Raw genomic sequence first — 23219 nt, 5'->3', positions numbered from 1 at the left:
TTCAAAGTAAAATAATTTACTGTTCATCAAAAATACACGACTACATAGACATGGTTTTTCATTTACAATTTAATTATAAAGACAGCGTTTTCCTTTAATACTTAAAACCCCTGACCCATTTCTTCTTGACTTTGTAAGGGCATCATTACAATGCAACTACAGTCCTCAACAACAGACACAAAGTAAAGCCAGACTAGGGTCTGGATTATAAACTTGGTATCAACTGGTCAAAGTTACAGTGATAAAACACAAATAAAATGATTGAATTGTCTGGAGTCATTATTACGAGAGCAGTTCATATCAATACAACAGAGCTTAGGGCTGAATATTACCAGGTATGATTCAGAGCTTAATGTACTGGAGATTAATGGACAATCATACATGATAAAAGGCATCCAATATTAATAAAAAAATAAAAATCAGTTTCTGCAGGCCCAACAATTCAAATAATGTACAAGTTGTTGGGTATTTTGCCTAAATGAAGAACTTTTAAAACAATCTGTAGGATTTCAACAAAGGGTGAAAATATTCAAAACAGTTTTCCATTAACGGACTTATTTTGTGCATGCTCAATGAAAAGGTACATATATAGAAGTATTTCAAGTACTCCTATGGCCCATCTGTAGTCGTCTTCAAACACGGCGCTGGTAACGGACTTCACTGAGGATCTGAGCTTGATGATCCGACAATGCCATGCTGTCGCAAAAGGTTCCTCAGGATCTGATTCTTGGATTTCCAGTCTTCCACCTGTAAACAAAAACATCAAATGATGACACAGAAATAACCTAACAATAGGTTAAAGTAACTACAGGTACAAGCACAGAGTGATACCATGTATATTAATAAAAAAAAAAAAACTGTCTTTAATGCTACGTTCAGACCGCACGCAGCAGGAGCAGCAATGGTAGCTAGTTTACAGTCAATGGTTGACGCGTATCAAGGTGCAGCAAAAGGTCCCGCAGTGCGTTTTGAGCCGCAGGAGCAGCGCATAACTTCAGAAGCAGCAGCTGTTGGAGTTGGAAAAATTTAACTTTTCCTGCTGGATGCGCCATATCAACCAATCAGAGAAGCTGATCTGGGAGCTGGCAGGGAGACAGACGCAACGCTGCTGATGCAGAGCGCTATGATCACTCCTTAACCTGCTGCCGTGAAGCAGGAATCTCAACCATGAACAGAATCAAAACTAAATATGGATTTATTTATCTTTTGGGTAAGCATACATAGCCTAATTAATATATTAGGGTATGCATGCCCCTACATAGTTGGCATTGCTATCACTGCCCCTACAGAGTTAGCATGGCTATCACTGCCCCTACAGAGTTAGCATGGTTATCACTGCCCCTACATAGTTAGCATGGTTATCACTGCCCCTACAGAGTTAGCATTGTTATCACTGCCCCTACAGAGTTAGCATGGCTGTCACTGCCCCTACATAGTTAGCATGGTTATCACTGCCCCTACATAGTTAGCATGGCTGTCACTGCCCCTACATAGTTAGCATGGTTATCACTGCCCCTACAGAGTTAGCATGGTTATCACTGCCCCTACATAGTTAGCATGGTTATCACTGCCCCTACAGAGTTAGCATTGTTATCACTTCCCCTACAGTGTTAGCATGGCTATCACTGCCCCTACAGAGTTAGCATGGTTATCACTGCCCCTACATAGTTAGCATGGTTATCACTGCCCCTACAGAGTTAGCATTGTTATCACTGCCCCTACAGAGTTAGCATGGCTATCACTGCCCCTACATAGTTAGCATGGCTATCACTGCCCCAATCTGGTTTCATGAAAAAGCGTCACATAGCCAATAACATTCACTTAGTGCTGGATCTAATAGACTACAAAGACTTTCTAGACCTCTCCTAGATTTTATATAAAGAAGGTATCCGCCAAGGCTGCCCCACATCGCCTCTTCTATTTTTAATTGTAGCTCAAATTCTATGTAACCTAATTCATAAGAGTCCATTCAAAGGAATTAACACTAAATGAAAGAGAAATAAAGATATCACAGCTGGCTGACGACACAACCTTGTTTCTAAAAAAATGAATCACAAATAGAAGATGCACTAAAGGTTGTGAACAATTTCTCAAAAAGCTCAGGCTTGAATCTCAATCTATCAAAATGTGAGCTGTTTTCTCTTAAAAATAAGCACTCGGGTCAAATTTGCGGGATAAATATAAAGAACTTAGTAACCTATCTTGGAGTAAAAATCAGTCATAATCACAAATTAATGACAGAGAGTAATCTTTCTTTACTGTACAGCTCTATTAATAAAAAATTTGATTCTTGGCTTACAAGAGATTTATCTACATTTGGCAGGGTTCTGCTTTCTAAAGCAGAAGGTCTCTCACAAGCAGCATATTTACTTACATCTATAGAAATATCTGAAGTTCACTGTGCTAATCTAGACAAGCTATATGGAGGAAGAAGCCCCATAAAATCAGAAAAAACATATTGACTAATAAAATTGAGGAAGGGGGTTTATTTGTAATCGACTTCTCTCTTTTTAATGAGATATTAAAAATCAACTGGTTTAAAAGATTTCTGAAAAATCCAAACAGTCTGTGGAACATTGTTCCAAACTTCATCTTTGAAAAACTCTGTAATATCACATTCTTGCTTCAGTGCCCGTACTCCATCAACAGACTGCCAATCAAGCTGTCAGACTTCCATAAACAGGCTCTAACTTGCTGGTCGCTTTTATAAAAACACAATTTCTCCCCTCATAAATGTTTTATCTGGAACAATATGCATATCTTACATAGAAACAAGACTCTCTTTATACAAAACTGGTTTAAACATGGTATTGTTCTGGAAGCCCAACTGTTGAATAACTCAAAACAAATTCTAACATATGACGACTTCACTCATAAATTTAACTTCTATCCTCCAAGAAAATAATTTGACGTTATAACCAGAGCCATACCCCATGAGATCATCACACTACTTAGAGATGAGAAAGAGTTAGATCAAAGGAATGTTCTTGTCTCCAGCAATATTTCAATAAATTGTTTATCTTTTCTAGACAGAAAAGTCAACAACAAAGTTATTAAAAACCTTCTATGTGCAAACTCTATCCCTGCTTCCAGGTACAAATGCCCCCCCCTGTATGAAAACATTAACTGGAATAGAGCCTGGAGTAACCCACATACATTTTTAATTACAAACAAAGTGAAAGGAATAACATTTAAAATCCTTCACCATTATACCGCTGTAATAACCTTATTTCACAATTCATCCCCACTGTAGATGAAAAATGCTCCTTTTGCTCTTTGGAAATAAAAAAAGAGAATTTATTTTATAGCTGTTCACATAGCTCTTCTCTGTGGAATGATATGCAATGATTTATTAATGGTCACTTTGGCTCAAACATACTTTTATCCAGTTTTCACAAATTATTTTATTTTTCTGACTCAAACCCCTCTATACAATATGTAGTCAATCTATTTATTTTACTTGGTAAATTCTTCATTCATAAGTCAAAATTTATGAAGAACAAACCTCTTTTCTGTGTTTTTAAAGTTGACTTAAAAAATTATATAATCTGTATTTCTGGATTAAAGGGTAAATCAGCCTCAAAATGTTTAAAACATTTATCTACTCTGATTTTATAATTAATGTTACTGACACTTATTTTTTGTTACTCTGGCTATGTTCTTTAATTGTTGATGTTGAAAATGGTCTTTTATGTATTTTTATTTAATTTTCTTTGTCTTTGTTTCCCCTTCCTGCAAACGTGAACTGTAACTTTCTAAGTTTTGTAATAACAAAAAAAAAACTCTTCAAAAAAAATAAATAAATAAAATCAATTTTTGATTTTCAGAAAAACAAAAATCACTGCCTCTACATAGTTAGCATGGCTAGAACTGCCCCTACATAGTTAGCATGGCTAGCACTGCCCCTACATAGTTAGCATTGCTAGCACTGCCCCTACATAGTTAGCATGGCTATCACTGCCCCTACATAGTTAGCATGGCTAGCACTGCTCCTACATAGTTAGCATGGCTAGCACTGCCCCTACATAGTTAGCATGGCTATCACTGCCCCTACATAGTTAGCATGGCTAGAACTGCCCCTACATAGTTAGCATGGCTAGCACTGCCCCTACATAGTTAGCATGGCTATTACTGCCCCTACATAGTTAGCATGGCTAGCACTGCCCCTACCTATAGAGTTAGCATGGCTATCACTGCCCCTACATAGTTAGCATGGCTATCACTGCCCCTACATAGTTAGCATGGCTATCACTGCCCCTACAGAGTTAGCATGGCTATTATTGCCCCTACAGAGTTAGCATGGCTATCGCTGCCCCTACATAGTTAGCATGGCTAGTACTGCCCCTACATAGTTAGCATGGCTATCACTGCCCCTACAGAGTTAGCATAGTTATCAATAACCCTACAGAGTTAGCATGGCGATCAATGCCCCTACATAGGTAGCATGGCTATCACTGCCCCTACATAGTTAGCATGGCTATTACTGCCCCTACATAGTTAGCATGGGTAGCACTGCCCCTACATAGTTAGCATGGCTAGCACTGCCCCTACATAGTTATTGACTTTCAGGCAACATATTTATGTTGGGTTTTTTTTGTAAGATTAAATAAAATGCCTAAGAATTTAATGCTCAAGTTCAAAAAATAAGTAAAACATTTTTTATTTTATAATCAGTTATTGTTAAACGTTTGGACAATCATCAATACTTCTGAGTGAGATGAGAATTTATGGTAAAAGAAAATACCCAAAGGGGAACACAAGTCAAAATAGGCTGGGAAACACTGCCTTTAATGACTGCAGTGAATGTTTTTGTTCTCCGTTTCTTTCCAACGGAGCCAAGAAGCTCCTGGATGCCTCCTAATCTGAACATAACATCCTTTAAATGCTGCATGAACCTCTTGTTACTTTTCCTAAAACAACAATCATCACCAAACAGCATCCATGAAACAGACATACCTCCTGTCTCAGTAGCTGGTTGTCGACTCTCAGACGCTCCAGAGCGCCGATATCGTCTCCCAGCTTCATGTTGCTCTGTCTCAGTTCTTTGATGTAATCACAGGCCTTTGACAGGATCCCCCCTTTACTCTGAAAAAAGGAACACCAAGTCAGTCCAAATGTCCCCCCCTCCCCTGTGGTTATAAGCCTGGGTTGGCGCTGACCTGGCCTGTCTTGGTGTAGTCCACGTTACACTCTGGGATGGCCTTCGAAAGCTGAACGATCCAGTTGTTGATCTTGTCCCGGCGCCTTCGCTCAACTGGTGGAACATTTGATTTAGAAATAGATATTTCTGATGAAGGATGTTGGTAAAACAAGTTTAAAAAAACAGCTAACAGAGAGGACCAGAATCTTCAAAAACACTTTTAATCATAACATGAAGGTGCGCGAGGACTGCTTTAATGAATTATTTTTAGGATTTTATATATCAGGCATGCATGTAGGGCTGCAACTAGTGATTATTTAGCAAATCATCATTTGATTAATTGATTAATCATCAGATAGGAAAAGATTCCTTAAAGAAAACTTTTTACAAAATGAAACCAGGTGAAACTAAAACTTTTCCACTTGAGGAGTTTTGGATAGAGCGGATTGACAGGAGAAAAAAGGTTTATCTTAAAAACAAAATGTTTATGTTTATATATATTTTTTACAATCTTGGTATAATTCCTGCTCTAAGTGGGTCGCTCTGACAGCTAAAGGCATGTTTTAGAGTCTCTAAATTCCAGTTAAAAATCGATTATTAATTTATTATTTCAATAATTATTAATCCAATTACTCATTTCAACCCTACATGCAATTAGATCTGGAACTAATATTTGATTTTGCTTTAGAAAAGAAAATATACAAAAATATAAATCATATATATATAAACAAAGGACTACTCAGACCCACGCCATTGTATGTGTAAAAATATCAACATATACAAATATGGAATATATCAAACTCTGCAGAATCAGTAATAATAATATTGATAGTTATGGCGTGTTCACACTGAGCCTGATTTAACAACAATGTTGCCTACAGGTGCCGCCGCTTGCCTTAAAGAAGAAGTCAGAATTCAAACTTCTGAAAGTACTTTAGAATAAACATTATTACATACTGTTCAATATATAATGTGTTTTTAATTAAGAGTAATTTTCATGTGCTTTACTGGAGGCATCCATGTTTGTCAAAGAACACTACTGCCACCTACTGGTTTGTGACGTCACGGTGTGGTATCGGCTGTTGATCAAGTCCCAGTGCTGTATCTGGTGTTTGTCACAACGCGCTATTATCCAAGTCATCTTGAAAACATTCTTCTTCCAAATGTTGGCTACATATTACGGGTTTTTTCTCTGGCCAGAAGTTCGATGGCAAATCCTCCCTCTTCAAGTTGGCGATCCAACGACCAACCCGTCCGTGGAGGATCAGGAATCAGAAAGGTGGAATAACTCTTTTTTTTTACTTTTACCCGATGTATTCCAGCATCCAGCTGCCATGCACGTGGGCATTGTCAGTTTCACTATAGCTCTGGTGAATTTCAATGGTGAAGTCCTCTGGAAATCTTCAATAATTGTTGTTGATTGCAGATGTGTCTAGTAGTTCCCATTGACTTTGCTTGTAAAGCGGGGAGAATGGCGCTAGGCTTACCGCACCGTGACGTCACTGCTGGAAGATGGCAGGAGGGAGGGGTTACTATATTTGGGCAAAAATGGCCGCTCCCATTGATTGGGATATAAATTGTTTTTATGTTTTTACTAATTAAAGCACAGTGAACGTATTAGTTTGAGGTATAGATAATGATCCATTGATTAGATTAGATTAGATGAGCTTTATTGATCTCCCAGCGGAGAAATTCACTGGTCACATATTGGCATAGTAATTAAAGAAGGTGCAAACAAGGAGGAAAAAGGTGCATTAAGAATAAACAATATATATACAGTATATCAAGGTATATACAGTGTACAGTATATAAAGATAATTCCTTGATGACTGGACTTCTCCTTTAAATCCCGCCGGCTATTCCCACGGCGAGCATCAAACTCCACTGCTGTCACTTCCTCAATCAGGAGTTTATATCTACTGCTTGTGGAGTGGGATCCCGGCAGACAGTGAACCCGAGCAGGGCAGAGGTGGTGGGTGGCTGGGGCCAGTAGGAGATCAGAGGAGCACAGTGGGCAGAAGCTGCGTCTCTCTGGAGCTAAATAAAAGCAGCCTTTTTTTTTTAAACATATAGAGCCTGGGGGAACATTCAAAATAGTCTAGAATAGGGCTGAACAATTAATCGCATTTTCAATATAGTCGCGATTGAAAAAAATGCAATTTCCAAATCGCGGATGTCTGCAATTTTTGGCTATGTAACAATTAGTGAATCAGACGCGTTCTTTAGGTGTCAGTAAAATGTTTAAAGTGGATTTGCCTCCACATGGAAGGGAAGACAGTTGCAGCAGTGAGATAATCTAATTTTATTACTTGTTTTAGAGTTTATATATTCATACATAGCACTAAGTACCAGTTAATCAGATTAATACATAGACTGGTTTGTTGGTTGCACTTTGGACTTCATGTTCAACAAGGACTGATGTCCAAATCAGTTAAAAGCTGTTCTCTTGAATAATATTCTGATTAATAAAAACATTAAAAGTTCTTGATTTAAATAGTCCTTGTTTACAATTGTCTTTATTTAGAGGCTATTTTTGTTGCTTGTGGTTATGTAGAGAAAAGTCAAAATTAAATTGCAATTTTGGTTGAAATATATCGTAGGCAGAACGCGATCATTAATTAGGACACAGCGTGTCTTTTAGCACCTAATCTGCACAGCGATGAAACAGATTGATTTGTTGTTTGTATATGTTTAAAAAAAGACATGACCAATTAAACTGGGGAAAAATGCATTAAATCGCAAAATAAAGAAAAAAAATTGCAATTAGATTATTTTCCAAAATCGTTCAGCCCTAGTCTAGAATTCGTTTTTTTTCTAATATTCCATGTTGCCATATTTTGCCATAATGCAGGAAGCGGAGTTCTCTCTGGGCTCTGGAATTTCCCACAATCTGGAAACCACATCAGTGTAGCCTTACTGGTATCCAGTTAAAACCGTGGGTGAGAACTATGTATACTCAAATGCTCTATCAGGATACAGTACTAGTTTGGTATTAAAACTAGAGGCACGTGTTATTTGTACATTTTTTCTACTGCTCCAGATTTTATTCATTTACTGCTGCTCACCACAGGAAAGCAGCTACAGATAACATAAACGTTCTTCTTATATGATTGTTCTTAAATGGAGGATGGAATCAAATCAAACTTTTTTTCTGAAGACCAGAGCGTCACAGAAATCAGAAAGCTGTTGATAAACCAGAGGAGTTCAGAACACGCAGACCAACCTTCGTTATGCTGAGCTCGCCGTTTCTCATCCCTGGAGGCCCGAGGAGCTTCTTGCTTTCTGCAAACAGAATGAACGCTAAATGGCCTACACACTTTGCTCAAGGACACAACGTCTGAGACTGACAGAGAGCTGGGGGCTCGGACCGGCAACCCACCGAAGGGTTATAGGACCGCTCAGCTGAGCGTTCTGATGACTGTGGATCTACTCACGCTACGTATGGCTGAGTACGTGGCGCTATGGTCCTCTGATTGGATCCTGTTAACACTTCCTGTGGTGACATCATCACGTAAAGCTGACCTTTAAGATAAATCCTTAATTACTATGAGTGTTGCGTTCAGGTCTGACGCCTTTCCGCAGCATCACAGCTCACCTGTTGGGGTGTTCTGGCCCAGCAGTGCATCAGGTGCCTGTACTGCGGTCACCATGGTACCGGTGCTGCCGTCTGCAATGGAGGCTGGGTAATAGGCGTATTGAGCCTCAGCGCAGCCGTCTCCTTCCAACCCGTCCGGCTGGGAAATGACGGCCTGAGAAACAGTCAAGCTTTGAATAAAGATCTGAGCGGACTGAGAGGAGAAGCCACTTCTAATTACAGAGGAATTTGTTTTGTTTCCATGGGAAACTCGCTGTGAGGTCACAGGACAGTTTTCTCACCTGGGTGACAGTCTGCGTGGCTGCAGGAAACCCAGCGACCAGACTGACGGCTGCGGCTCCGTCTGTCTGCGCCTCCAGCTGACCATCCGACACCTGGATCACTCTGTAGGTCACCTGCAATCCGGATTCACAGGAGTTAGTCGGTAAAGACTCAAAATGGCGTCTCTATAAGCTAGGAACAAATGAAGGAGATGAAGTTTGGCCATCTTTCCACGCCGTTTAGTGACCTGATTGTAGAAAAGAAAATAAATCCTGTAAGCAGAGAAGAGTTGATTACAGGTTTCCTGTTTTCAGCTGCCTGTAGAAATTTATAAAGCGTTCTTCTCCACGACATACGACGTTCCCTAAGGCTTGAAAAGTTTTTACCTTCAACTTCCCAGAACCTGAACTTAAAAAGCCAGAAGTATTTTTCATGGCAGGGTTAGCCATGCTAACTATATAGGGGCAGTGATAGCCATGCTAACTATGTAGGGGCAGTGATAGCCATGCTAACTATATAGGGGCAGTGATAGCCATGCTAACTATGTAGGGGCAGTGATAGCCATGCTAACTATGTAGGGGCAGTGATAGCCATGCTAACTCTGTAGGGGCAGTGATAGCCATGCTAAATCTGTAGGGCCAGTGATAGCCATGCCATCTCTGTAGGGGCAGCGATAGCCATGCTAACTTTGTAGGGGCAATCATAGCCATGCTAACTCTGTAGAGGCAGCGATAGCCATGCTAACTCTGTAGGGGCAGTGATAGCCATGCTAACTATGTAGGAGCAGTGATAGCCATGCTAACTATGTAGGGGCAGTGATAGCCATGCTAACTATGTAGGGCCAGTGATAGCCATGCTAACTCTGTAGGGGCAGTGATAGCCATGCTAAATCTGTAGGGGCAGGGTTATGTAGGGGCAGTGATAGCCATGCTAACTATGTAGGGGCAGTGATAGCCATGCTAACTATGTAGGGGCAGTGATAGCCATGCTAACTATGTAGGGGCAATGATAGCCATGCTAACTTTGTAGGGCCAGTGATAGCCATGCTAACTCTGTAGGGGCAGTGATAGCCATGCTAAATCTGTAGGGGCAGGGTTAGCCATGCTAACTATGTAGGGGCAGTGATAGCCATGCTAACTATGTAGGGGCAGTGATAGCCATGCTAACTATGTAGGGGCAATGATAGCCATGCTAACTCTGTAGGGGCAATCATAGCCATGCTAACTCTGTAGGGGCAGTGATAGCCATGCTAAATCTGTAGGGCCAGTGATAGCCATGCTATCTCTGTAGGGGCAGCGATAGCCATGCTAACTTTGTAGGGGCAATCATAGCCATGCTAACTCTGTAGAGGCAGCGATAGCCATGCTAACTCTGTAGGGGCAGGGTTAGCCATGCTAACTATGTAGGGGCAGTGATAGCCATGCTAACTATGTAGGGGCAGTGATAGCCATGCTAACTATGTAGGGGCAATGATAGCCATGCTAACTATGTAGGGGCAGTGATAGCCATGCTAACTCTGTAGGGGCAGTGATAGCCATGCTAAATCTGTAGGGCCAGTGATAGCCATGCCATCTCTGTAGGGGCAGCGATAGCCATGCTAACTTTGTAGGGGCAATCATAGCCATGCTAACTCTGTAGAGGCAGTGATAGCCATGCTAACTCTGTAGGGGCAGTGATAGCCATGCTAACTATGTAGGGGCAGTGATAGCCATGCTAACTATGTAGGGGCAGTGATAGCCATGCTAACTATGTAGGGCCAGTGATAGCCATGCTAACTCTGTAGGGGCAGTGATAGCCATGCTAAATCTGTAGGGGCAGGGTTATGTAGGGGCAGTGATAGCCATGCTAACTATGTAGGGGCAGTGATAGCCATGCTAACTATGTAGGGGCAGTGATAGCCATGCTAACTATGTAGGGGCAATGATAGCCATGCTAACTATGTAGGGCCAGTGATAGCCATGCTAACTCTGTAGGGGCAGTGATAGCCATGCTAAATCTGTAGGGGCAGGGTTAGCCATGCTAACTATGTAGGGGCAGTGATAGCCATGCTAACTATGTAGGGGCAGTGATAGCCATGCTAACTATGTAGGGGCAATGATAGCCATGCTAACTCTGTAGGGGCAATCATAGCCATGCTAACTCTGTAGGGGCAGTGATAGCCATGCTAAATCTGTAGGGGCAGCGATAGTCATGCTAACTTTGTAGGGGCAATCATAGCCATGCTAACTCTGTAGAGGCAGCGATAGCCATGCTAACTCTGTAGGGGCAGGGTTAGCCATGCTAACTCTGTAAGGCCAGGGTTAGCCATGCTAACTATGTAGGGGCAGTGATAGCCATGCTAACTATGTAGGGGCAGTGATAGCCATGCTAACTATGTAGGGGCAATCATAGCCATGCTAACTCTGTAGGGGCAGTGATAGCCATGCTAAATCTGTAGGGCCAGTGATAGCCATGCTAACTCTGTAGAGGCAGGGTTAGCCATGCAAACTATGTAGGGGCAGTGATAGCCATGCTAACTATGTAGGGGCAATGATAGCCATGCTAACTATGTAGGGGCAGTGATAGCCATGCTAACTATGTAGGGGCAATGATAGCCATGCTAACTATGTAGGGCCAGTGATAGCCATGCTAACTCTGTAGGGGCAGTGATAGCCATGCTAAATCTGTAGGGGCAGGGTTAGCCATGCTAACTATGTAGGGGCAATGATAGCCATGCTAACTATGTAGGGGCAGTGATAGCCATGCTAACTATGTAGGGGCAATGATAGCCATGCTAACTCTGTAGGGGCAATCATAGCCATGCTAACTCTGTAGGGGCAGTGATAGCCATCCTAAATCTGTAGGGTCAGTGATAGCCATGCTATCTCTGTAGGGGCAGCGATAGCCATGCTAACTTTGTAGGGGCAATCATAGCCATGCTAACTCTGTAGAGGCAGCGATAGCCATGCTAACTCTGTAGGGGCAGGGTTAGCCATGCTAACTATGTAGGGGCAGTGATAGCCATGCTAACTATGTAGGGGCAGTGATAGCCATGCTAACTATGTAGGGGCAATGATAGCCATGCTAACTATGTAGGGGCAGTGATAGCCATGCTAACTCTGTAGGGGCAGTGATAGCCATGCTAAATCTGTAGGGCCAGTGATAGCCATGCCATCTCTGTAGGGGCAGCGATAGCCATGCTAACTTTGTAGGGGCAATCATAGCCATGCTAACTCTGTAGAGGCAGCGATAGCCATGCTAACTCTGTAGGGGCAGTGATAGCCATGCTAACTATGTAGGGGCAGTGATAGCCATGCTAACTATGTAGGGGCAGTGATAGCCATGCTAACTATGTAGGGCCAGTGATAGCCATGCTAACTCTGTAGGGGCAGTGATAGCCATGCTAAATCTGTAGGGGCAGGGTTATGTAGGGGCAGTGATAGCCATGCTAACTCTGTAGGGGCAGGGTTAGCCATGCTAACTCTGTAAGGGCAGGGTTAGCCATGCTAACTATGTAGGGGCAGTGATAGCCATGCTAACTATGTAGGGGCAATCATAGCCATGCTAACTCTGTAGGGCCAGTGATAGCCATGCTAAATCTGTAGGGCCAGTGATAGCCATGCTAACTCTGTAGAGGCAGGGTTAGCCATGCAAACTATGTAGGGGCAGTGATAGCCATGCTAACTATGTAGGGGCAATGATAGCCATGCTAACTATGTAGGGGCAGTGATAGCCATGCTAACTATGTAGGGGCAATGATAGCCATGCTAACTCTGTAGGGGCAGTGATAGCCATGCTAAATCTGTAGGGGCAGGGTTAGCCATGCTAACTATGTAGGGGCAGTGATAGCCATGCTAACTATGTAGGGGCAGTGATAGCCATGCTAACTATGTAGGGGCAATGATAGCCATGCTAACTCTGTAGGGGCAATCATAGCCATGCTAACTCTGTAGGGGCAGTGATAGCCATGCTAAATCTGTAGGGGCAGGGTTAGCCATGCTAACTATGTAGGGGCAGTGATAGCCATGCTAAGTATGTAGGGGCAATCATAGCCATGCTAACTCTGTAGGGGCAGTGATAGCCATGCTAAATCTGTAGGGCCAGTGATAGCCATGCTAACTCTGTAGAGGCAGGGTTAGCCATGCGAACTATGTAGGGGCAGTGATAGCCATGCTAACTATGTAGGGGCAATGATAGCCATGCTAACTATGTAGGGGCAGTGATAGCCATACTAACTATGTAGGGGCAGTGATAGCCATGCTAACTCTATAGGGGCAGTGATAGCCATGCCAGCAGGGACTGACTGCAGTTCTACTGTCTTGGTTAAGGTCAATGACCGACGTACCTGACATGTAATAACCATAGCATGCATATTGCTTAAGATTAATAGACTGTATTATTAGGCAATGTGTGCTTCCAAAAATAAAAACAAAAAAAAAACACCAACCCCCTTCTTTTTTCTTTTATTACAACGAGACTACCGAACAAACCCCGTCAGACCAGACCAGCATACCCATAGTCAATATGCATGTGCAAGATGTCAGATTCGCATTTATCCCTTTAGTCTAGTACAAAAAACAATTGAGATCACCAAAAAAAAAAAATCAATAAAATGGCTTTGTTTTACATGACTAAAGCGATACATGCCCGTTGAGGTAGATTAAAGTCTATTTTGCGTACAGAACTGAAGGGGTAAACTAAAGGGATAAATGGGTATTGACTATGGGTATGCTCATCTGACAGAACACTGGGTTTAATCTGCATGGAAAAAAAAGGAACATTTGATCTGACTTAAACCATCTGATGATCATTTTCCACCAGGATCCAATAATCCTGAACTTGGCTTCAGTGTTTCATGGTCTCTCACAATGCAGCATACAAGGAAAAACTACAGGAGATGATCTAAATCTTCATAAGGAACAACTAACTGAGATCCAGAGTTAACAAGAGAAACCTGTTGCCTAAAACAACATTGTCGTCTTTAACAAAGAAGATCTTTGTCAAGTTCGACTGAGAGACTAAAAAAAAAGGAAGCTCTGTATCAGAAATGATGGACTCAAATTAATATTTCTGCTCCATGATTCCTCCATACCTGCCCTCCAGCTCCTTCCGTCTTGAAGACATACTTGATCTGTTGATCGGTGAAGGTGGCGGCAGACTGAATGGCAGCAATGGCGGCTGGATCTTCTGCTGTGGCCACAGAGCCTAGAGAACCAATATTAGTCGGTTTTTTAAACACATTCTCATCCATTCAAGGCTTTGTATGGAAAATAGAGACAAATGATGTCCATCAGTTCTGGATCTATGCAGTTAGAGGAGCTTCAGCTCGGTACTACAGGGCACTATCAAACAGTTCAGGAGGGACAGACGTAAAACATTCTGTTCTTCAGCTTTTTTTATTTGATTTCTTTTCTAAAAGCTGGTGTAGTGAATGAAAGAAGCAAAAGAAGCTGTGATAGTCGACAGATTACTCTCCTTGAGCAGCACTGGCCTCTTTATTGCCCTTTCTAACAAAGCTCCTGTTACCTAATGTTATTAAGCTGATCATTTTGAACCCAGCAAACATAATTACCATATAATGGTCAAAAAGGATTGAAAACTGTATTTTCTTCCCCCAAACATTCTTGTTAGGCACAGCTTCTGTGCAGCTCTCATTCAAAAGGAAAGAAAACAAACTTTTCTGCTCTCAATTAGTCTGGTTCTATTGGAACTTCCTGTTAAAAGGGAGTTTTTCCTCTCCACTGTCGCTACAAGCATGCTTAGTGTGAGGGATTGCCTTTGAGTCAATGAGTTGATGGAATCGACCTTAGATAGAAAACTTTCACTCAATCTGACTGGATGATCTGGTGAACTGTAAAGTGTCTTGAGATGACATGTTGTGAATTTGCGCTATAGAAATAAACTGAATAGAAAATGTAATTGACGCCTAATAATACCTGGACACCTAGAGATGTAATCAAAGTTTTAAAAAAAAGAAACAAGAACAGATCAGATCATGTCATTTTAACACAAAAGGAAACATCTCCCAATTAATCACTATTATCACAATGACCACAAAAAAAGTTCAGCTTTGCCTTTACAAGATGCTTAAGAAAGTTTTTTGTATTTGTAATTGTTACGGCTGGCGTCGTAAATTTTTATGTAAATGTAAGTGTGCAGGTGCCAGTTGCTGATTGGTATCAGGACGATGACGACATGACATCCCATTGGTGGCTTCCCAGAAATGACAACTATAAAAAGGCTGCTGACGTGGACTTCCTGGTTCCGTCCTTCACTCTTCCCAACTGTTAACATCTGAATATTCTGGAGATTGTAAGAGTGAGCTGCCATTTCTGTTGCTTAAGTTTTCTCCTGTTTTCCTAGTTAGGGAGGTAAGGTGACTGTTATTTGTTTCATTATGCTGCAGAAGGTAAGTTGTAGTGATGGTGAGATGAAGCCTCATGAAGCATTGAACCGTTTGGCCAAATTGCTTCAACGATTACCATAGTTGATGAGGCTCCATCTGAACATGTCACCATCTACTGGTGTAAAGCAGAACTACAATTAGTAATAAAATCCGAAATTTTTTGCAAACGTTTTTCTTTTTTTCCCCTTTTAAATTCCTCTGACATTGTTAATTGTTAGTGTGTATAATAAAATCTTTTGTATTTTTTTTTAGGGTACAATTTCTTAGACCAATCATTTATGATGCAGTTTTTCTGCCATTTTAGTGAAATAAACTCAAGCAGGCAGTGAAAGTGTTTGTGCAAATTGGGCAATGATGAGCAAAATGAAAGGTGTTAGTCATTTTTATTCAAACATGATAGTTTTTCCACATTTTTTGGTTTTATTAAGTCGGAAGGTGTGTTCAACCAATCTTTTGGCTAAACCGACCTAATTTGGCAGCATTTTTACCCAATCTATATTTTTACCAGGGCAAATCAATTCAAATTAGTCTCATAAGCCAAAATAATTCAGCTTAATCGTAACTTTCAAAAGTCAAAGGCAGGTTTTGAACAATCAGAGCCTGTGTTTCACAGATGACGCCACTAATTTAGATAATCATAGAACGGAGAAAATACTTTTTAAACCTGACATGCTAACACTAACTGCGTCCGGTGGCTTGCTCAGATTTTGATCATTACATTGTTTATTCTCACCAAAATAGTTTTAAACAACTAAATTGGTTGTTTTTCCAACCAATCTATTCTTACAATCTATTCAAACTCGATCATACTGACAGCAAACCTCCTCCAATCTCCCACATCTTGACTGAATCCTGAGGTTGTTTAGATGCCTGTCAAAATTCTTGCACTTCCCGAAACGGTCATGTGGTTTTCAATTTTGGCCCCACCTCTAAATGAATCACACCTCGACACGCGCTGCGGGGAAACGCCCCCTCCATTACTGGACACACGCCTCGAAGCCTCGGCTCATCTCCTAACATCACTAGTAAGTTGGTTCATTTCTTTGCTTTAGACAGTTGCCTTTTGCTTGTTATTTTCGACACATAGCTCTCTCTGAAGTCATTTGCTCCATTTATGTTGTCACTTTAGAACTATTTTACTCTTTGTAAATAAATGACTTTCTAAACATGTACAACTTTGTATCTGTGAGCTGCTTGGGATGGGAAGAGGATGGATCAACTCTTTAATATGTTATGGTCTGGCAACCCTAGATGTATCATAATTTAACATTGTTCTCAGAGTGAAGTATTGTTTTGAACACTTTTACTTAAAGCTTCTTAAGATATCTCTTATATATGAGTTGAATTGAGAAAGTTTCCTTAAGGGGAAGTGAAACGGCTTCAAACCTTGGAAACCAAGTCCAGTAGATTGTTTTTTTTACTTTTCCGGAAACACTTACATATGAAGCCTGTCTTACAGAAACATATTGCAGCACTTTAAATGTATTTTCATTAAAACCTTCTGGTCTTTACCACTGACTGAACGCTAATATTTTACTGATATGTTTGCTTTGTTGTGACTTATTGTGGGGTTTTTGTGCATTTTTTATGTTTGTTTTTATGAAAAATGTGTTAAGAGCAACAGAATGTGTGTGCCGACATGCAGCTTTACTTTTTCTCTGAAATAAAGTTAATTATTTGTTCTTAAAAAAAATAAAACAAAGTTCCTGTCAGAGAAACACTTTCTCTCTCCAAGGGTTGACAGAACAAAATCACACAAATCTGTTCTTGAAATTTGTCTGTAATGCATATTCTGGGTAGAATGAAACCTTTGAAAGATTTGTTACAAAAATAAAAAGTTTTTTGGTTACTCAGATTTTTTCTCAAATGTTGCTTTTTTTTTTTTTACAGGTCTTATAAAAATTAAAATCTGCAAAAAAAATAAATAAATAAATATATATATATATATATATATATATATATATATATATATATATTTTGTTTATCATCACTATAAAAGTTGGAACAATAAATGTACAGAAAATCTAAGTTTGTTTTTATAGTAGATGTAAGAGATCTTTTTGCTTCAGAGTGAACAGTCTGTTTTATTTTCTTATAGTGTAAAAATTCTGAGCTAATACAGCATTTTTAATAACTTTGCATCAAACCATCCAGCACAATGGCCCATAAGACAAAAAACAAACTGATCTCTATATTTATCACTGTCAGTTTTTGAAGGAAACATGTTAAACACAAGCTATTAAAAAAACAAAAAATGTTCGCTAATTAAAAAAAAGGTATGTGTCAAAAGTATCACCTGATATTTTATATGCATTTTATAACCAATGAAATCAAAGTTACCTTCTTCGTTAACAGTGATGCTCTCCTCCTGCTCCAGGTTCTTCTGTTGGCTGAAACACCCCGCCAAAAAAAAAAAAAAAAAAAAAAAAAACAAGAACCAAAGTTATTGTGACATTGAACCAAAGACCTCCTTTATTCTGGATATTCTATTAAAATCAGCCACTTAGTTGCCGTAGCTCCTCACCTTTTCATTCCTGCCGAAGGTTCAGGACGGGCAGACCGTCTTCACTCGCTCCGACAGCCAAGCTGCAGAGACAAATTAACCAGATTAACAGAATCATAGACGACCGTCCTTCCCGATCAGGGGCGGATTTAGGACATTTGGGGCCCTAGGCAAAGACAGGCAGGGGGCCCTCAGAATTAAAAAGACAACAGATAAAACAGCCCCATTCTACAGATAGAGAAATGTCAATAGAATAGACATCCATTATCTGTTCTAGGTTGTGTCCCTCTCTTCTTGTCCCTTTTCTTCTTGTTTTCCTCTCTATGTTTTGTACTCAGCTGACTTTTCATGCTGTCTCTAAAGGAATGAAAGATTTTTTCCAAGCACTAAGCTCACTTAGCTGATTGCTCCTTCCTGTGTTTTCAAAAAGGCCAAAGTAAATAACCCAGTCCTTCTTTTCACTGTAGACAAGCCATGATCTGCTTATCTGTTCTCCATTTTTCATTTGGATGAAATAATAGCTGCATGAATCATGACAGCAGACAAGATAGAGGAGAGCAGGAGGCGGGGTTACCAATCTACTCGCTCTGGAGAGCAGAGTTCGCTGCTTTTAGATGTTGTCTCCAAAGTCTCCAGTAGCAGAAAAAAGTCGCTAAATTTGGCGCTAGGTGCTGTTTAGAAATCAAAGTGGTAGAGGGGTCTGAAAAGTCACTAAATATAGTGACTAATGTGCTAAGTTGGCAACACTGCTCTTTGCATCGTTTGTTTTCAAGTGGTTGCTGCTGTCTGTGTGGACCTTTCTGAATGTATTATAAGCGTTCTGATGGCATTTTAGCGACACGATTTTTATCAAAAATCTAATTAATGTGCACAAATAAAGAACAGAAAGGAAAGAAAATAGAAATTGAACTTTTTTTATCTCCAAATGGAGAAATTAACTCTCTGCATTTAACCCATCCCTTTGTGGAGCAGTGGGCTGCCATTGTGCAGCGCCAAGGGAGCAGTGTGGGGTTAAGGGTTTTTCCTAAGGGACCCTGACTGGCATTCTGTGGGGATCAAACCGCGTCTTGCAACCTTCTCAGAGCACAAGCGGACTGCTCTAACCACTAGGCCAACATGTATTAACCATACATGTAAACAGAGTTTTATGGGGCCCCCAGGAGCTTGGGGCCCTAGGCAACTGCCTAGTATTGCCTAATGGTAAATTCTCCCTGTTCCTGATAACTGCGCATATTCCGAGGACTGAACCAGAACTGATGCAGCAGCAGCAGCAGCAGCAGCTGGAAATTCTAGGCGAACAGCAGCAGCAGCAGCGGTTACCATGGGAGATGACGGAACCACGTCGACTTGACCTTCAAAATTAAAGTCTGGGATAAAAAGTAAAACTAGATTTCAGGTGTGGATCTGCCAGAGCTTTCACGAAGATCAGCCAAAATTAAATGCGTCTTAGTTTGTGCTAAAAAAAACTAAACGAAGAATTCATGTTTAATAACTTGGCAAAGTTTTGTTTAAAGCGACTGCGCGAAAGTTTTAATTTGAAAGGGCGACCGGAAGTAAAGGGTTTCGCATCGGCTAACTGAGACAGCGCTAACATTGAACGCTAACATTATGCTGAGCAGATGTTTCGCAAAGCTTTCTATTTTCGGTTTGCTTTGTGTGGCGAGCGATAAACCAGCACACTCGGTTCAAGGAAATATGGACATAAATGATAAAGACGTTGCTAAAAAAGGCAACTTTACGGTGAAGTGAACAAAGATGTGCTTACGCTGCCGCAGTCCCCCTCCTTCGAGATCTGTCAACCCAACAGTTCCGCCTATGAGCTGCGCATGCGCGATAAGAAAGTTCTATCTAGATTATTATTATTACCTATTATGGATTTGACTAAACAGAGTCTTAAGAAGAGTTGATGTTAGTCAACTGTTCTGAAGGAATGGAATCAGTTCCTGTGAATCTCAGCAGTCATTTTAAAGATTTATATTTTTAGTTGCGACCTGCTTCTCCTGGTTGACAGACTTCCTGATACTGGTCATAAACAATGAATGCTGGCTTTTCAAAAATAAAGCTTAAAAATAATTTTCTGAGTGGATGTTTGTTTAAGAAAATTTCTCATGTAACATTTTATGTTAGATTGACGATTTCTGGCACCTAAAATAAGATTCTTAGATTATTAGGGGATTCAACGTTAGTTCCATGTAGAAACAGCAAACTAAAAAATAAAACCATCTGAACCAATAGGAGTCACTGCTGGGCTCAGATAGAAAAGGGGACCTTTGATGGAATTGTCAAAAAAATAACAAGTAAATTCATAAATAAGCACAAAACAAAACAACATTTAATTGAAATTATTATTAGCGCTTTTTAAAATACATTTTTGTATCCCAACACTGTTTCCTATTGATTTATCTCATGTACTCGTTACATCAGCTGATATAGTAAAAAATGTGCATGGGGGTATATACAGTATATACTGTGCGACCATATATATATATATATATATATATATATATATATATATATATATATATATATATATATATATATACATATATATATATATATATATATATATATATATATATATATATATATATATATATATATATATAATAAATCAAACTACTCTAACGTCTACAGCAGATTACTGAGCGAGTTAAAACAATCTAGAAATGTTGGTGTGGGGAAATAGTTATGGTCGTGTTTCAGGCTGGAATCCAAATAAATGTGAATCGAACCAGATTGCTTGAGAATTTTTTTATTTTTATTTTTTGCTAATTAAATTTTATAAACGTGATCAATATTTTATATATAAATACGCTTCTGTAGGAATCAAACAGCGAGAGGAAAAGAATGAAAACGCTGGACAGCGCCCGTGGTTTGATCCCTTTTCAGGGAAGATTAACTGTGGTAACCAGATGTAATCACTGAGCTAAGCCAGCGCCATGATTCAATGAGGAAATCAGCTTTATATACAGATCCATCTGTTTACCTGTGAACATTTAGTTATGGTTAAGGTTAAAAAACAAAACTTTAACTTCAATCTCAATAGATAAATCTCAATAATAATAATAATAATAATAATAATAATGGTTGTAATTTTTTTTACCTCAGATGTGTATGTTTAAGATGAGCTTACTGATTATGGGTTTTAGTAAAATCGTTTGTGAAGGAAAGACAGCAGTACCTGTGAATCCCAGCAGGAAAATATCTGATTTCTGAGTCTGTTCATAAACAATGAATGCTGGCTTTTCAAAATTAAAGCTTAAAAATAATTTTCTGAGTGGATGTTTGTTTAAGAAAATTTCTCATGTAACATTTTGTGTTAGATTGACGATTTCTGGCACCTAAGTTTAGATTCTTAGATTATTAAGAGATTTAACATTAGTTCCATGTAGAAACAGCAAACGCCACTTGAAAAATAAAACCATCTGAACCAATAGGAGTCACTGCTGGGCTCAGATAGAAAAAGGCACCTTTGATGGAATTGGCACAAAAATACCACGTAAATTAGTAAATAAGCCCAAAACAAAACAACATTTAATTGAAAATATTATTAGCAATTTTTAAAACCAATATTTGTATCCCAACACTGTTTCCTATTGATTTATCTCATGTACTCGTTACATCAGCTGATATAGTCAATAAATGTGCATGGGGGTATATACAGTATATACTGTGCGACCATATATATATATGTATATATATATAATAAATCAAACTACTCTAACGTCTATAGCAGATTACTGAGCGAGTTAAAACAATCTTAGAAATGTTAGTGTGGGGAAATATTTATGATCGTGTTTCAGGCTGGAATCCAACTATATGTGAATAGAACCGTATTGCTTTAGATTTTTATTTTTTGCTAATTATATTTTATAAACGTGATCAATATTTTATATATAAATACGCTTATGTAGGAATCAAGCAGCGAGAGAAAAAGAATGAAAACGCTGGACAGCGCCCGTGGTTTGATCCCTCGGTGAGGAGGAAGAGCTTTTCCGTTCAAATCAGAATGCAGATGTAACCACTGAGCTAAGCCAGCGCCCTGACTCAATGACGAAATCACCTTTATATACAGATCCATCTGTTTAGCTGTGAACATTTAGTTATGGTTAAGGTTAAAAAACAAAACTTTAACTTAAATCTCAATAATAATAATAATGGTTGTAATTTTTTTTACCTCAGATGTGTATGTTTAAGATGAGTTAACTGATTATGGGTTTTAGTAAAATAGTTTGTGAAGGAAAGACAGCAGTACCTGTGAATCCCAGCAGGAAAATATCTGATTTTTTGGGTGACAGACATCCTGATTCCATGTTTGGTCATAAACAATGAATGCTGGCTTTTCAAAAATAAAGCTTAAAAATTATTTTCTGAGTGGATGTTTGTTTAAGAAAATTTCTCATGTAACAGTTTATGTAAGACTGATTTGTAGGAACCAAACAGCGAGAGAAAAAGAATGAAAACGCTGGACAGCGCCCGTGGTTTGATCCCTGGGCAGGGACTTTTCTGTGGAAGACAGCTCTGTGATGTAACCACCGAGGTAAGCCAGCGCCTTGATTGAACAAGGAAATCACCTATATATACATATCCATCTGTTTACCTGTGAAGATTTAGTTATAGTAAAGGTTAAAAATATATATATAAAAAAAATATATACATATATATAGTATATATATATATATATATATATATATATATATATATATATATATATATATATATATATATATATATATATATATATATATATATATATATATATATATATATATATATATATATATACACATCTATAATCTTGACATGGTTAAATATAATCACGCACATATTTATAATGCTCTATCTATATCTATATATATTACACTCTGTGATGTATGCAAGCTAAAAACCTTGAAAAAGAATGGTCTTGCTCAGCTGATCGACATTCACCACAACAGACTTTCTGCCACTCACAATATGGCGGTGCCGTCGACGTGCGATCCTGCGCCCAACGAAGCGTCTGATCCTCACAGGAAGCCAGAGAGGCGGATCTGACCATTTTACGCCGCTTCTGAGCGATTTCTCGCTAAAAAACAACTCATATAAACATGTCAAGGTTGTAACGTCCAGTTTAACCAGTAGCTTTTGTTTAAAATAAATACATAGAGGAGGTCCTTTTTATGCTGGTCTGTGTGAAACAGAGTGTTTATAAACTGTTTTGCCTGTGATGTTGTACAGCTGGTTTAGCACAGCGGTTACTTCGCTCAATTGTTTCTTTCAGAAACTCGTTGAAACTCCCTGACACGGGATCAAACCACGGTCGCTGTCCAGCATTTATTTTTATTCTCGCTGTTTT

General features: G+C 39.4%; 1 protein-coding gene across 2 annotated transcripts; it reads right to left on the bottom strand.

Moving 5' to 3' along the window:
* Nucleotides 1–54: 54 nt before the first annotated feature.
* Nucleotides 55–19727, bottom strand: usf1 (upstream transcription factor 1). Of its 2 annotated transcripts, XM_038303146.1 has the most exons (11): nucleotides 19650–19725; nucleotides 17906–17967; nucleotides 17722–17771; nucleotides 14068–14180; nucleotides 9017–9130; nucleotides 8736–8889; nucleotides 8575–8662; nucleotides 8364–8422; nucleotides 5160–5254; nucleotides 4957–5085; nucleotides 55–747 (listed from the first exon to the last, which is right to left on the bottom strand). In XM_038303146.1, the coding sequence occupies exons 2-11, from the start codon at nucleotides 17911–17913 to the stop codon at nucleotides 658–660; spliced, it is 900 nt and encodes a 299-aa protein (XP_038159074.1). In that variant the 5' UTR covers nucleotides 17914–17967; nucleotides 19650–19725; the 3' UTR covers nucleotides 55–657. The 2 variants fall into 2 exon arrangements, with proteins under 2 accessions (XP_038159074.1, XP_038159075.1); XM_038303147.1 differs by lacking the exons at nucleotides 55–747; nucleotides 4957–5085; nucleotides 5160–5254 and adding an exon at nucleotides 6891–7177 and having other exon boundaries at nucleotides 19650–19727.
* Between the last annotated feature and the right edge of the window lie 3492 nt (nucleotides 19728–23219).

This window comes from Cyprinodon tularosa, unplaced genomic scaffold (assembly GCF_016077235.1).
Source record: "Cyprinodon tularosa strain WSP-4 unplaced genomic scaffold, ASM1607723v1 ctg506, whole genome shotgun sequence".
Classification (NCBI taxonomy): domain Eukaryota; kingdom Metazoa; phylum Chordata; class Actinopteri; order Cyprinodontiformes; family Cyprinodontidae; genus Cyprinodon; species Cyprinodon tularosa.
The sequence above is the reverse complement of the archived record's forward strand: the minus strand, read 5'-3'. Positions and strand labels throughout refer to the sequence as shown.

Excerpts from the sequence above, each read along its gene's own strand:
- usf1 (XM_038303146.1), bottom strand. Across the intron at positions 9,131-14,067 it reads CGGAAGGAGCTGGAGGGCAG|GTGACCTACAGAGTGATCCA; the intron begins GTATGGAGGAAT and ends TCCGGATTGCAG. Across the intron at positions 5,086-5,159 it reads ACTACACCAAGACAGGCCAG|AGTAAAGGGGGGATCCTGTC; the intron begins GTCAGCGCCAAC and ends TCCTTTTTTCAG.